This window comes from Herpailurus yagouaroundi, unplaced genomic scaffold, assembly GCF_014898765.1.
Source record: "Herpailurus yagouaroundi ecotype Mexico unplaced genomic scaffold, PumYag 139, whole genome shotgun sequence".
In the NCBI taxonomy this organism is placed as follows: domain Eukaryota; kingdom Metazoa; phylum Chordata; class Mammalia; order Carnivora; family Felidae; genus Herpailurus; species Herpailurus yagouaroundi.
Window position 1 is genome coordinate 36460268 of NW_024412394.1, and position 13763 is coordinate 36474030.

At 40.4% G+C, this 13763-nt stretch overlaps 1 protein-coding gene across 2 annotated transcripts in view; it reads right to left on the reverse strand.

Moving 5' to 3' along the window:
• The window catches only part of FILIP1 (filamin A interacting protein 1), a 190009-nt gene that overhangs the window by 11473 nt on the left and 164773 nt on the right, over positions 1-13763 (reverse strand). The window contains exons 5-6 of one of the 2 annotated variants that reach the window (XM_040473975.1): positions 10266-13071; positions 6688-6911 (exon numbers count right to left, since the gene is read on the reverse strand). In XM_040473975.1, coding sequence (XP_040329909.1) covers positions 6705-6911; positions 10266-13071 — 3013 coding nt within the window. In that variant the 3' untranslated portion in view covers positions 6688-6704. The remainder of the gene's footprint in view (positions 1-6687; positions 6912-10265; positions 13072-13763) is intronic. The other variant, XM_040473976.1, reaches the window with a different exon arrangement.

Genomic DNA, 13763 nt, shown 5'->3' on the forward strand with positions numbered 1-13763 from the left:
GTGCAGGTCCACTTCTATGTGTATTTTTGTTCATAAATACAGTACAATACTATAAATGTATTTAATCTTCCTTATGATTTTCTTAATATTTTCTTGTCTCTTATTGTAAGGATACGATATATAATACATGTAACATATGAAATATGTATTAATTGACTGGTTATGCAATTGGTAAGGCTTCCAGCCAACTGTAGGCTATTAGTAATTAAGTTTCTGGGGAGTCAAAAGTTACACTGCACTAGAGGTCAATGCCATTAACTCCTATATTTTTCAAGGATCAACCGTACTTCAATAGATAGATATGCAGATAGACGTGTAAGCAAAATGCTAAGAAAAAATGCAGGAAACAGGATTCAACTTAGGCAAAAGAACAATAGGACAATAGCATAACCTGGCCTAGAGCATGACCAATCCAAGGCTAAGTAGGGAAGCAGAGAGCTAAACTAGGAAACTAACGGGCTGAACTAGGAAAGCCCCAAGGCAAAATTAAGAAACTTATGTGTTTAAGTGTTTGGAAAAATCATTGATGGGTGTTTGGCAGGTCTATAGGAGCATTTTAAAAAAAGATAGATACATAGAAAACAAAGTAGATGAAAAATTAAAATAATTATCCTATTGATGGGTGAAAAGTGGCAAGAGAAAGGAAACACAAGCATAGTATACTATATGCCTCACCAGGGAACAATATTTATTTATTTATTTATTTATTTATTTATTTATTTAAAGATTTAATTTTTAGGCAATCTCTACACCCAACATGGGGCTCGAACTCACGACCCTGAGATCAAGAGTCATGAGTTCTGCCAGTCAGTTGCCCCAACAGGGAACAGTGTTTAAATTTACACTGTAAACATATAAATACATAAACATATAAATGCTGACTGATAATTTATCAAAAAATTCATGTTGTAATCATACTGGGAGGATGGGGAAAAAGGTCAGAAGTGACATATGAGAGCATCCTCAACCATCAAAGCAATAATGGGAAGACAGAAAATAATGTCTACATTGACAAAGAATACAAGTATATTATTTAGAAATATGTAGATAAACACCAGAAAAACAGCTAAGAGTTAGAAATGATGTTTTCCAGAGAGTAAAACTGAGGGAAAAGGGGAGTGAGATAAGCAAGAATGGTTTTAATTTTCTTTTAGTGCTGGCTGATAGTTTAACCTTGTATATGAATTACCTTTTTTTAAATGTTTATTTGTTTTTGACAGAGAGAGAGAGAGAGAGACAGAGAGAGAGAGAATGCACTCAAGTGAGTGGAGGAGGTGCAGGGAGAGAAGGAGAGGCAGAATCCCAAGCAGGCTCCTCTCTGTTAGCACAGAGCTGGAACCCATACACTGTGAGATCATGACTTGAGCTGAAATCAAGAGTCAGATGCTTAACCAACTGAGTAACCCAGGTGCCCCTGTATATGAATTATACTAATAAAATTTTTAAAAGAGGGACATCTGGGTGGCTCAGTCAGTTAAGCATCAGACTTCAGCTCAGGTCGTGATCTTACAGTTAGTGAGTTCAAGCCCCGTGTTGGGCTCTCCACAGTCAGCACAGAGCCTGCTTTTTGATCTCCTGTCCCCCTCTCTTTCTGCTCCTCCCCAGCTCATTCTCTCTCTCTCTCTCTCTCTCTCTCTCAAAATAAATAAATAAACTTTTTAAAAAAATTTTAAAGGAGTTGGAGCACCTGGTGGCTCTGTCAGTTAAGTGTCCAATGCTTGATTTCAGCCCAGGTCATGATTTCACAGTTCATGAGTTCAAGCCCCACATCAGGCTCTGCGCTGACAGTGCAAAGCCTGCTTGGGATTCTCTCTCTCCCTCTCTCTCTGCCCCTCCCCTGCTGTCTCTCTCTCCTCTCTCTCTCTCTCTCTCTCTCTCTCTCCCTGTTTCTCAAGATAACTTAATTAATTTAAAAAAAAAGAGTTAAGGAATAAATGGAAATGTGGAGGTGGAGGCAGAAAAGGTTGAGTGTTTGGTCTGTGGCTTAACTGGGCAGAAAGGAGACAGGGCAGCAGCTATAGAGGACTGCATGGCTGAAGGAAGAATTGTGCTCCAATGGAAGAGTCCAGAGCATATTTATATCCTGTGCGAAAGTAGCAGGTAAAAAGGAGAAACTGAAACAGCAGAGGATGAGGACATAACCAACAATGAAACCCTAGAGGAGGTTGTGGAGGGGAAGCCCTGAATTCCATCTGGGTTGGGGAAAATTTGGAATTGTGTGCTCCTGTTTACTGGGAAGCCCCCTCTGTGTCCATCCTTCTCTCTGCCCTTCAACCTCCCACATAAGCGCAGTCTTCTTATCTAACATCCCTGGGTTTTTCTGATCAGGGAAGTCTCATGCTTTCCTCAGTGTTCTAAACCTATGAGGAAATAAGAAATTCAAATCTTTGTACATCTTATATTCTTGGATATGTTTTCATTTCCCTGCAACTATACTCTTCCCACATGACACATCAAAGCCATTCTTTCACTTCTTTCTTGAAGACATTCAAGTAAGAGATCTAGTAAGACCTGCTGTTAATGAATACGCTAAAACCTCTGGAGTCTGGTTGCTATCCATTAACTTGCCCTCACTGAAAATGTAACAAAATTACCAGCAGAAACTGAATGAGTCTGTTTAAGCAAGTGACCTAGACAGAAAGGTCATTTTCAAGAAATGATAAATACCCTTAGGGCCATGTCCCATACAGGAACATGTCTTTAAAAAAATTTTTTTTAATGTTTATTTTTGAGAGAGAGAGAGAGAGACAGAGCACAAGCAGGGAGGGTCAGAGAGAGGGAGACACAGAATTTGAAGCAGGTTCCAGGTTCTGCGCTGTCAGCATAGAGCCCGACACAGGGCTTGGACCCAGGAACTGCAAGATCATGACCTGAGCTGAAGCCTGATGCCCAATGGATTGAACCACGCAGGCGCCCCAGGAACATTTCTTATACCATGCATGCTAAATGGCCACCATCATAGCGTGCTGAAATAGTCAACCCATAAAAACTATTCTCTGGAGGGGAAGACCAGTGCTTCCTGTGTAGCTGTGCAGATTGTGCCCTGCACAACCCCAGAGGGAGCCATCACACTCCCCCCATCCCTAGGGTGGGACCTGCATGGCAGCTGTACACAGCAGCCTTGGTGAGGCCCTGGAACAATACTGTGTTCCAGGACAGGGAAAAGACTCTAACCTTTTAATCCCATTCATTCTTATAAAAGCCCATCAAGTTGCACTGTAAAAACATTATCCTCACAAATGGAAGCTGGAATTGGAGTGCATTTAATCCTCTACTTCCTATTCTCAGTGGATTTCATTTCTAATATGTGGCTTAAAACAAAGCTATCCTGGGGCGCCTGGGTGGTTCAGTTGGTTAAGCGTCCGACTTCAGCTCAGGTCACGATCTCGCGGTCTGTATGTTCGAGCCCCGCGTCAGGCTCTGGGCTGATGGCTCAGAGCCTGGAGCCTGCTTCCGATTCTGTGTCTCCCTCTCTCTCTGCCCCTCCCCCATTCATGCTCTGTCTCTCTCTGTCTCAAAAAGAAATAAAACGTTAAAAAAAATAAATAAATAAAACAAAAACAAAGCTATACAATAAATGTAGAATTGGTTCTAAAATAGGGGCGCCTGGGTGACTCAGTCAGTTAAACGTCTGACTTCGGCTCAGGTCATGGTCTCATGGTTTGTGAGTTCAAGCCCCACGTCAGGCTCCTGGAGCCTGCTTCGGATTCTGTGTCTCCCTGTCTCTCTCTCTCTCTCTCTCTCTCTCTCTGCCCCTCCTCTCTCTCTCTCTCAAAAATAAGTAAACATTAAAAAAATAAATAAATAAAATAAAATTACGAAGAAACACTGCCATGGCTGCTCCTCACCATTTCTTAAAAGTGAATGTGCTGTTCTGCCAAGTTTTCCTAGCAGTTGTACTTTGTAGATGACTCTATTCCAGCATCCAGATGTATAAACATCCTGTACATGCACTGCTAAGCCTTTCAGGGCACTCTCCCTGCAGATGGCAGGTATGGACTTCCAGGCAGGAATGAAATAAGCATGGTATGAGTGGGTAAAAGCAAAAAACAGCATCGGTGACAATAGATTATAATAAAAGTCATTGGAGAATGACAGGTAGAGTCAGAAGTAATATAATGTCTCAGTTTTCATTTTTGACACCATTTGTTCACAGTAACACTAAATACCCTAAATGCCAAAGAAGCATTTCAAAAGAGTGAATATCCTTTTTTTCTTTCCTCAAAGGGGTGGTTGTGCACTTTATAAAAGGGAAAAATTTCCTTTTAAGAAAATACAAGTCAGTATTGGAAATGGAAAGATATCTTGTTTAAACTTGTTAAAAATTACATTAAAAAATTTTTGTTAATGTTTGTTTATTTCTGAGACAGAGAGAGACAGAGCATGAGTGGGGGAGGGGCAGAGAAAGAGGGAGACAAAGAATCTGAGGCAGGCTTTAGGCTCTGAACTATCAGCACAGAGCCCGACACGGGACTCGAACTCACAAACCGCGAGTTCATGACCTGAGCCGAAGTCGGACGCTTAACCGACTGAGCCACCCAGGCGCCCCCCAAAAGTCACATTTTTTAAAGTTTATTTATTTACTTTGAGAGAGAAAGAAGGCTTGAGTGTGCAAGCAGGAGAGGGGCAGAGAGAGAGAAGTAGAGAGAGAATCATCCCAAGCAAGCTCCACACTGTGCTGTCAGTGTGGAGGCCACCAGGGGCTGGGTCTCAGGAACCATGAGATCATAACCTGAGCAAATATCAAGAGTCAGACCTTTAACCAACTGAGCCACCCAGGTGCCCCTCAAAATCACATTTTATAAAATCATTTTTCTCAGTCTCTCTCCTGCTACCTTGAAATCCCATTATGATGGCATGTTAGCATGGTTACTCAACATCTTTTAATACATATGCTAAGAACTGATAAGCTACAGGCAATAAGATACCTGATTAAAAAGAATATGGGGTCACCTGGGTGGCTTAGTCAGTTACGCATCCGACTCTTGATTTTGGCTCTGGTCATGATCCAGGGTTGTGGGATCAAGCCCCATGTTGGGCTCTGTGCTGACAGTGCAGATTCTCTCTCTCTCTCTCTCTCCCTCTCTTTCTCTCTGCTCCTCTCCTGCTTGTGCTCTCTCTCTCTCAAAATAAATAAACATTAAAAAAAATGTATGAATTCTGTGAGGCATCTACCACCATCATATACAATTCAAGTCCAAGTTCTGCAAGAGATAGGAAATTGGTATGGAAAGAACTCAAAGAACAGCCTCTTTATCATGAAGCATGATGATTTAATGATAAAAGCTAATCAAATATCTTTTTTTAAAAAATCTATCTTTCCCCAAATATCAACAGCAGGGACTATACAAATAATTTTGGAACCCTCACAATTCAGAAGTGGAAAAATAACAACCTGTAACTTTATAGTTGTTGTATTTTTATAAAGTTCACTCAATTGGCTTAAAAATTTTGACAAAGGTGCTGCCTACATGAAACCTCAGATGCTAAGCTGCGGGTTATTAGCCTTGAGCTCATTTGTGGTTATTTGACCAGGAAGCACAATGTCCACTTTAATAACATGGTTAATCCTCTCACAAAGACACCTGGCATTTTGCATTCACACAGTTTCATGCTTATTAAAACATGCTTGAAATTAATGAAAATAATACAAATATAAGTAAAACTGACAGGAATAATAATTCATTTCATCACACCACACACACACACACACACACCACAATCATGAACTGGTTCTGTATTTGCAAGTAAAGTCCACATTCAACTGAGGAAAATATTTGAATTCAATTAAGCTGTGCATGATGTCATTTTTTTTCTTGGCATTAGTGTATCACAATTACTTTCTTCTATTTTCTATCCATTACAACCTCTGTTGAGGTTGTAATGGATAGAAGGGCCATTTGGCAGCTCTATTCAAACTGCTCCACAATTTAAATCAATTGCACACTTGAAGAGAGCATGAGTTTGACATTAGTGGTTCTAAAATTATCATCTCTAAAATTCTGGGAATGTTTTGGAGATGGCCAAAACCTCTTTAGTACACACAGACACACACAAATAAGTAAAACTCTGTTTTTAGGATTCCATATTTCATTTTCATTTTATTTCATATTCAAATTATTTCCTGAAATCATCCCAGAGGCTTTAGTTTTGCAAAACTTTAGAGGTCCAGGCCCTGTGAGAGCTAGGAGATGTTTTTTCCAGCACATGAAGCAAACTCGGGATCTGATAGAGGCAAATGACAATTGTTAAACTATTTCCTATTTCATAATAGAATTTCTGAAAAATCAATTATTGTGGAGATAGGCCTATTAAATCTGATTTACAATTAGGAAATATGGGATCTGTCTTTGGAGATGATGAGATCCAGCTCACATATCTTACTGACAAAGAGACTGAGGTTCAGATGGATTAACTGGTGGGTCCACTTTCTAGAGCAAAAATGGGACTAGAAGTCAGGCCCTGCCTCAGGCCCAGCATCCTCAACAAAGCACACAGCAAACTGTAGCTCTGCTGGTTAGCTCTTTTCTCTAGCATCAAAACAAATTTACAAAATAGGAAACACACATGGCTATTAGTCGATTATTTTATAAACAAGATATTTAAAACTTGTTAGTACATGTAGAGAGTTGGCACAAACAGACGAAGGTCCGTTTTCACGGCAGCAGTAGCATCTGCACAACATACCCCCTCAGCCACTGCCCTCAGCCCTTCCCCCCTCCAAGAGAGGTAGCGCTGCCGGCTGCCGATTTCTTCAGCTCTATTTTCATAGACTGAGTCTCAGCTCGAGGCTCGAATTTGGTCAGATTTCCTGCTCCTGGGGCTGCCACTACTGGCTTTCCTGCTTTCATACCTTTTGACATAGGAATGCGGGTGGGTGTAGGTCGCTGGGATGACCCGTCTTGTCCTGACTGTAAGAGAGAAAATATAGAGACACAGGGAGATACTGGTGAGTTTCTGCCTGGATTTGCCGTCAACCTGAGCATTAGCAAGACAGGAATGCCCACAGATGACACCTCCCCAGATAAAATGGTTAGAAACTTGGAGTCGGGATCTAATCCACTCTGATTGCCTCCCTTTTCCATGTCCTGAAACACCTACGCCAAACTTCCTTCTCTTCTCAAGCCTCTGACCCACTTTCTCTATCTACGCTTCCAGAAGTGACCTTAACTCCTATTTCACAGAGAAAATACAGCCATCTGGCATAAACTCAGGCAACTTTACTCCCACTGTCCCCCAAATTATCTGCACTTTCTTGGAGTGGATAAAGCAGCTCTCCCTCCACCTCTTAATGATGTTGGATTCTCATTTTCTTTAAAGATTTTTTTATTTTTTATTTTTTTATATTTATTTTTTTAATGCTTTATTTATTTTTAAGACAGACAGAGACAGAGCATGAGTGGGGATGGGGCAGAGAGAGAGGGAGACACAAAATCTGAAGCAGGCTCCAGGCTCCGAGCTGTCAGCACAGAGCCCGACACAGGGCTCGAACTCACAAACTGTGAGATCATGACCTGGGCTACAGTCAGACGCTCAACCAACTGAGCCCCCGGGTGCCCCTTATTTTTTTATTTGAGAGAGAGAGAGAGAGAGAGAGTATGTGAGCAGGGGAGGGGGCAGAGGGAAAGAGAATCTCAAGCAGGCTCCACGCTCAGCACGGAGCCCAACGTGGAGCTCAGTCCCATGACCCTGTGATCATGACCTGAGCCAAAACCGAGAGTCAGACGCTCAACAGACAGAGCCACCCAGGTGCCCCTCTTTTCATTTTTTACGGTTACTGCTGGCCATACCCTTCTTCTTGAAGTTCTTTTAAAACTCTCTTGCCCGTGATACCTTCTTCCTGGAGTCTCACACATTCACCTCTTGTCTGATGACTCCTATTCAATCTCTGGTTGGCTCCTTGTCATAGCTTGCCTTTCTTCTAAACGTGGGTGTCACCATGCTCCATTCTCAGCTCTCTTTTAATTTTTCACATTTACCCTGAGAATCACCTCATTTGTCACCCCATGTGTTGATGAGCTCCAGTCCCTTCAATGATCTTCTGGAAAACACATCTATATTTCCCACTTGCCAGACATTTCCACTGTCTTGCAGGCATCTCAAATATGAATGCCCCAAACATGACTTATCTTGTCCCCAAAGAGTAGCCTTCCTATGTTTTTCATCCTATCTACCCATAGAGCCACACCAGAAACTTCAGAGCCACCCTCTATACTCAGTTTGTCACAAAATCTTCGATCCTATCTTTAAGATATCTCTGTCCTCATTTTCACTACCACAGTTCAAGCCTACACCGTCTCTAGCCTGGAAGATTGCAACAGTATCCCTGTCCTCAGTCTTTGTCCCTTCCAATTTATCTTTAAATTGTTTTATAGACATATGTTTCTAAAACATAAGTAATGTATTTTTTTTTAATCATCAATACCCTTTCAATGGCTCCCTTTGTCTACTCTATGAGATCAAATGTCAATTTCATAATAAGCCACATACCTCTCTTCAGTATCTGACTCCAGTTTGCCTCTGTATTTTCTGTTCTTGCATTATGTCCCTACACCCAACTGCTGCAGTACAATGAGAATGGTCACCTTTCCTGGAACATGTCAGGCTTCTTCACAGAGCCACACTTTTGCACAGGCTGTTCTCTCTACATACGCTTTCCCTTTTCCTTCTTAAAAAATTTCTCCTTATCTGTGAAAACTTCCTCTTCCAGGAAGTCTTCTCTGGGTTCCTTTGTACATACCTCTATCATAGAACCACTAGGTAGGTTCCAATCCTGCCTTTCCCACTAAGCTAGGAACTTCTAAAGGTCCTCTTTGCAGTTGGGCACCAAACCCAGTGCCCAGAGTGTAGCTAAACACCCTAAATAAATACATGCACAAATGAACTAGTCTCACTATTCTATTTCTAAGACAGGCGTCCCAAACTTTTTGTTATCCTTGATTTTATGGAATCTGACATATCTGAATTAAGTGGGCCATCCTTTAGGTCTATAAATCCTAAACAGTTGTTTTGAAATCTTGTTTGTATATGGGTTTAATCAGTAGCCAACAATGTTGCTAAAGAAAGTAAAGCTATTTTGATCTGACCCTTAAAATGGTACTAAGATGTTTCAGCAGAAAATCTGCTCTGAGCTACAACTTAAACCTCCACTACCTTTTTATAAAAATTATTAGAGAGAAGTGACCATGCACAAGCAAACTATGCTCTGTGTTGCTTAAAAAGCAATATTATATTGAACCATTCAAGAAGTGTGAGCAATTCTGAATGCTATTTGGCTCCTATAGAGCCAGTAATGAAAAGCTTTACCAACAAAGCAATTAGTAATTCACACTTTGAAGTCTGTCTTGAATCTGTGTTGGTACACAGAAAATTAAAGTAAATTTAATTGAGGATATGGGACAATAAGCCACAGTTTCTATACTTAAATAATAAGCTTCCTGTCTTTCCTAAGAGTTTCTAATACATAGGACAGAATTTGTTCAGAATCTAGGAATAATAATTTCTAGTTTATTGGTTTAAATTAAAATCTAAACAGTACATGTTCTTCTATAATTTAATTTACTAATTTGTCCCAAGTAAATGAAGACAATCACTGGAAGTATTTCTAAAAACAGAATTTATTTTTAAGCTCTGGTTTTTATATCTGAGACATGCTTTTTCATAATCACTCATTTAGCCTTCTAGTTATTAAATAAATGTTTATCAAGCATCTGCTCTCTGAAAGATACTATTAATAAAATATAGTGCTTAGACATATAAACCCATTTTTTTACTTTTAAAAAAGTTAATATTAAGAACTTTTAATCTTATTTTTGGAAAAAAATGTGACTATGGCCATACATAACCACATATTGAATATTTTAGGTTATAGAAATATAACCCAGGAGGCAGTTTTAATTCTTCCTGCATATTGACCATTTCTCTCAGTCTCCATTTTTAAAAGTATTTTAAACAAAAAACTAAACTTTAAACCTGATTATTATTGTATGCTGACATTATAAAGAGGCCATATTTGCAAGAATTTGGGGGGTCTTCATACTTTACATAAAAAAAAAGAAATTTTCCCTCAAAATGAGTTCAATTTATTAAAACATTAGGCCACTTTTTATTTTCATGTCTTGGTGTAGCTGGTCCTCTAGGAAACATCTGCTAGTGGGCTCAGGTAGAGCGAGAGGCATGTGCTTTTGTTGTACTTTGGGCACTGGGTGATTCTCACAAGTCACTTTCCCTCCCTCAGCCTCCACTCTGGAGCCTCTTCTACTCACCACTGACTGGGTTCCTCGAGTAGATGAGGTTGTGACCGGTGTTATGGTGATAGTGCTCGTCACTTTGCTCGCACCAGGTCTCGATGAGAGATGGTTCCTAGGGGAGCGAAGGACGGTGCCTGTGGAAACCTCCTTTTCAGCTGTCACGTTGACAGGTCGGACAGTAATAACTGGACTTGCTCCTTCAGCTGAAGTCCCAGGGGATCGTTTAAACTGAGAACCTAAATGAATGTGAATTTTATTGTCTTCCGTGGTTATGATATTGGCATTGGAGTTATATTTCCGTAGTGGAGTTGGAACAGTCTGTTTTTCTGGGGTGACTTTGAGGACAGTCCTTCCCATGGGCATTTCCTGGGATTCAGGAGAGACTCCAATCTCAGCTGGTGCTGCTGATGTAGACACTGTCATTATCTGAATGGGGGATGTGGGCCTGTCTGCAAACATACCTCTTCCACTTTCTGGGGTCTTCTCTCTAGAAAATGTAGTAATCGTGACCGGGGACATGGCTCGTTCTGTGCCAAGAGTAGCATCTCCACTTTTTGGTTTTTGAGACATGACATTTGGTGATGGAATAATGGTTATCCTTGGTTTCTGATTCCCTAAGGTAGGAATGACAGTAGTACTAGAAAAAAATTCTTCAGATGTTGGGCTTGTTATTTCCAAAGTTGCAGTACTATTCTCATGGTCTGGTGTCACTCGAATATGCAGAGGCTGGCCTTGCTTTGGTGAAAGGACCAGTTCTCCTGGGTGCCCTGGACTGGGATTTGTTCGAGGCCCTTTCTCCTGAGTGATTGGGGGCCCATTTTCCCTTTTTCTCATCCATGGAATCCAAGACTTTCTCATAGTGAGCTCATTTGCTGCTGGAGGATACCTATCTAGAACAGAGGATCGTTCCATAGGTTTTTTCAATCCTACCTGTCGAAGATTGCTCATGATGTGATTTTCTTCTTGAAAGGATTTCCGTATAAATACTGCTGGTGTTTCCTCCTCTGCCGCCTCACTGCTCACCGCGTCAGTCTGCACTCCAGTTGACGTCACAGGAATATCCACCATTCTTCTCCCATTCATACTGGGTCGAAGAGCTCGGCTATAACGCTTTGAAAGCTCCAACTCTTTGGTCAGATTGAGGACCTCCTGCCCCATGTTTTTGTTCTTATTTTCTTCTTCCATAAATCTTTGTTGAAGGACAGAATAATCCACTTGAAGTTGAGAAAGTTGATCTTCTTTGTTCATTAATTCATGGATCTTCTCTTTAAGAGCTTGTACTTCGGCTTTTAAGTCTCGACTTTTAGCTTCTTCTAACCGAAATCTGTGTCTCAGCTCTGCTTCCTGACTCACAGCCTCACCTTTCTCGATTGCTTTATTTTTGGCAATTTGGTGCTTTATCTCCTCCAGTTGTTGAGAGAGGAAATTAGCCTTGTCCTGCTCAGTTCTAAATTTCTGCTCTAACTGATCATACTCATCCTCCGTCTTCATCAGATCCCCCTCAACCACCTCCAATTGTTGGAGGCGTTTCTTCAGTCTCTCAATTTCAAGTGTTAGTTCCTTAATCTTGTTATCTTCTGGGCAGGTGAGCTCAGATCCTTTTCGAGACCTTCCTCTTGTTATTTCCCTTTCCACTTCCTCTATTCCATCAAGTCTCTTCTTTAATAAGTCAACACTGCAGCTCAATTCAGAGGATTTTTCTTCTTCGCTTTTCAGTTTACCTATTAACTCATCTCTTTCTTTTGTCAAATTGTACACCTTTTCCTCCATTTCAGATTTCAGTTTTAAAAGCTTCTTACTTTCTTCAATTAGTTTTTCAGTTACATCCATAACCTTTCCTTGTTCCACCTTAAAATTTTTATTGAGTCCATCCACTTTTCTCTCTTCTTGCTTTATTTTTTCCATCATATTTTTCCTTTCATCAACCAGCATCACAGTAAATGACTTCAACTTTGTAAGGTCATCTTTTAGACTTAATTCAGCCTTTTCCAATCGACTTTCAGAACATTCCAGTTCTTTAACTCGACTCTTGACCACCTCCAGCTCATTTAGCAGGTCTTTCGTTAAGTTCTTTTCTTTCTCCAGGTTTAGATGTAGCTGGGTACACTCAGATTTACTCTTGCTAAATGCTTCCTCCAATTTCTCCAGTTCAGACATTCTCTTCTGTAACTTCTCGACTTCAAGTTTGAGTTCCCGACTGTGATGTTCTTCCTCTTGCAGCTTCTTCCGCAATTCCCTGCACTGGGATTCAGTTTTAGTGATCTCCTCATCTTTACCCTCCATTTCTAACACGCGCTTCCGGAGATTTTCCACTTCAGCCATAAGGCTGGAGTTGCCACATTCCCCTTTGGCAATTTTATCTCTTAATTCCTGAAGTTCTTCCTCTGCCTTTTGAAGGTTTTTGTTGGTCTCTTCCAGTTCCTCAATTCTCTGAGTCAAGCCAACCAGCTTGAGTCTAAGTTGCCTGTTGTGAGACTCTTGATTAGCCAATTTAGCATTCATCTCTTCATGCTCTTGAGAAAACCTCGAAGCCTTGTGTTCAAAATCCACTTCCAACTTGAGCAGTTTCTGCCTGTCTTCTTTGGATTTGGAAGTAATGGCTTTGAGCTTTTCTTCTTCTTCCCTCAGTTTCTGAGTAAGATCCTGTACTTTCTGGCTTTGCAGGCCAAGTTGTTCAATATGCATTTGCCTTTCATCCACCAGCATGAGTGCAAAGGACTTGAGTTTCACAAGCTCATCTCTTAGTTTATTGAGTCGCTTAGCATTTTCCTTTTCTTTTCGGGCCTGGTAAGCCTTTTCTTGTTCAAGGAGCTTTTTCAACCTAGGAAACAAAATATATTAAGATATTATAGTTTGTTATTATATTATACATATGTCCTATATATTTATTCTTATACATATTAAAAGATTCATCAGCAAAAAAAGTTTGTCTTAGATATTAAATAAAAAGTGAAATGCTATTACAATAAGTACCTACCAACTGCTCCAATATCAAGGCTTTAACAGATAGTCATTAAGGATACTAATCCAAAGTCAGGTTATTTGTTCCCGTTGGGGAGGGGTAGTTACCAGAAGTGGGCATGAAAAGGACTCTTCAGGTACTGGTTTCTGTTTCATCACTTATGTGTTGGTTACACAGGATCGTTCAGCTTATGAAATTTCAGTAACCTGAACACTTATGAGTGCTTTTCTGCAAATGTATTATACTTCAATAACATAACCATTGAGTAACACTTAGGTTGTACAATAATAGTGGCTATTTAAATAGTGTTTTCTGTATTCTAAGCACAATGTGTGTTATGTGTTTATCTTCACAGCAATCCTCTGAGACATGTATTGCTACTGTCATCCCAATAAGGAATGTGAGACAGGGCTCTTGCACATTCCCACAGTCAGTAGGTGGCAATTCTGGGATTCAGACTCAGGAAGAATCCTTCTGGATCCTCAGGATCCAGAATCCTTGCTCCTCACCTCTACATCTTATGACTTCAAAATATAATTTTATTTTATGGG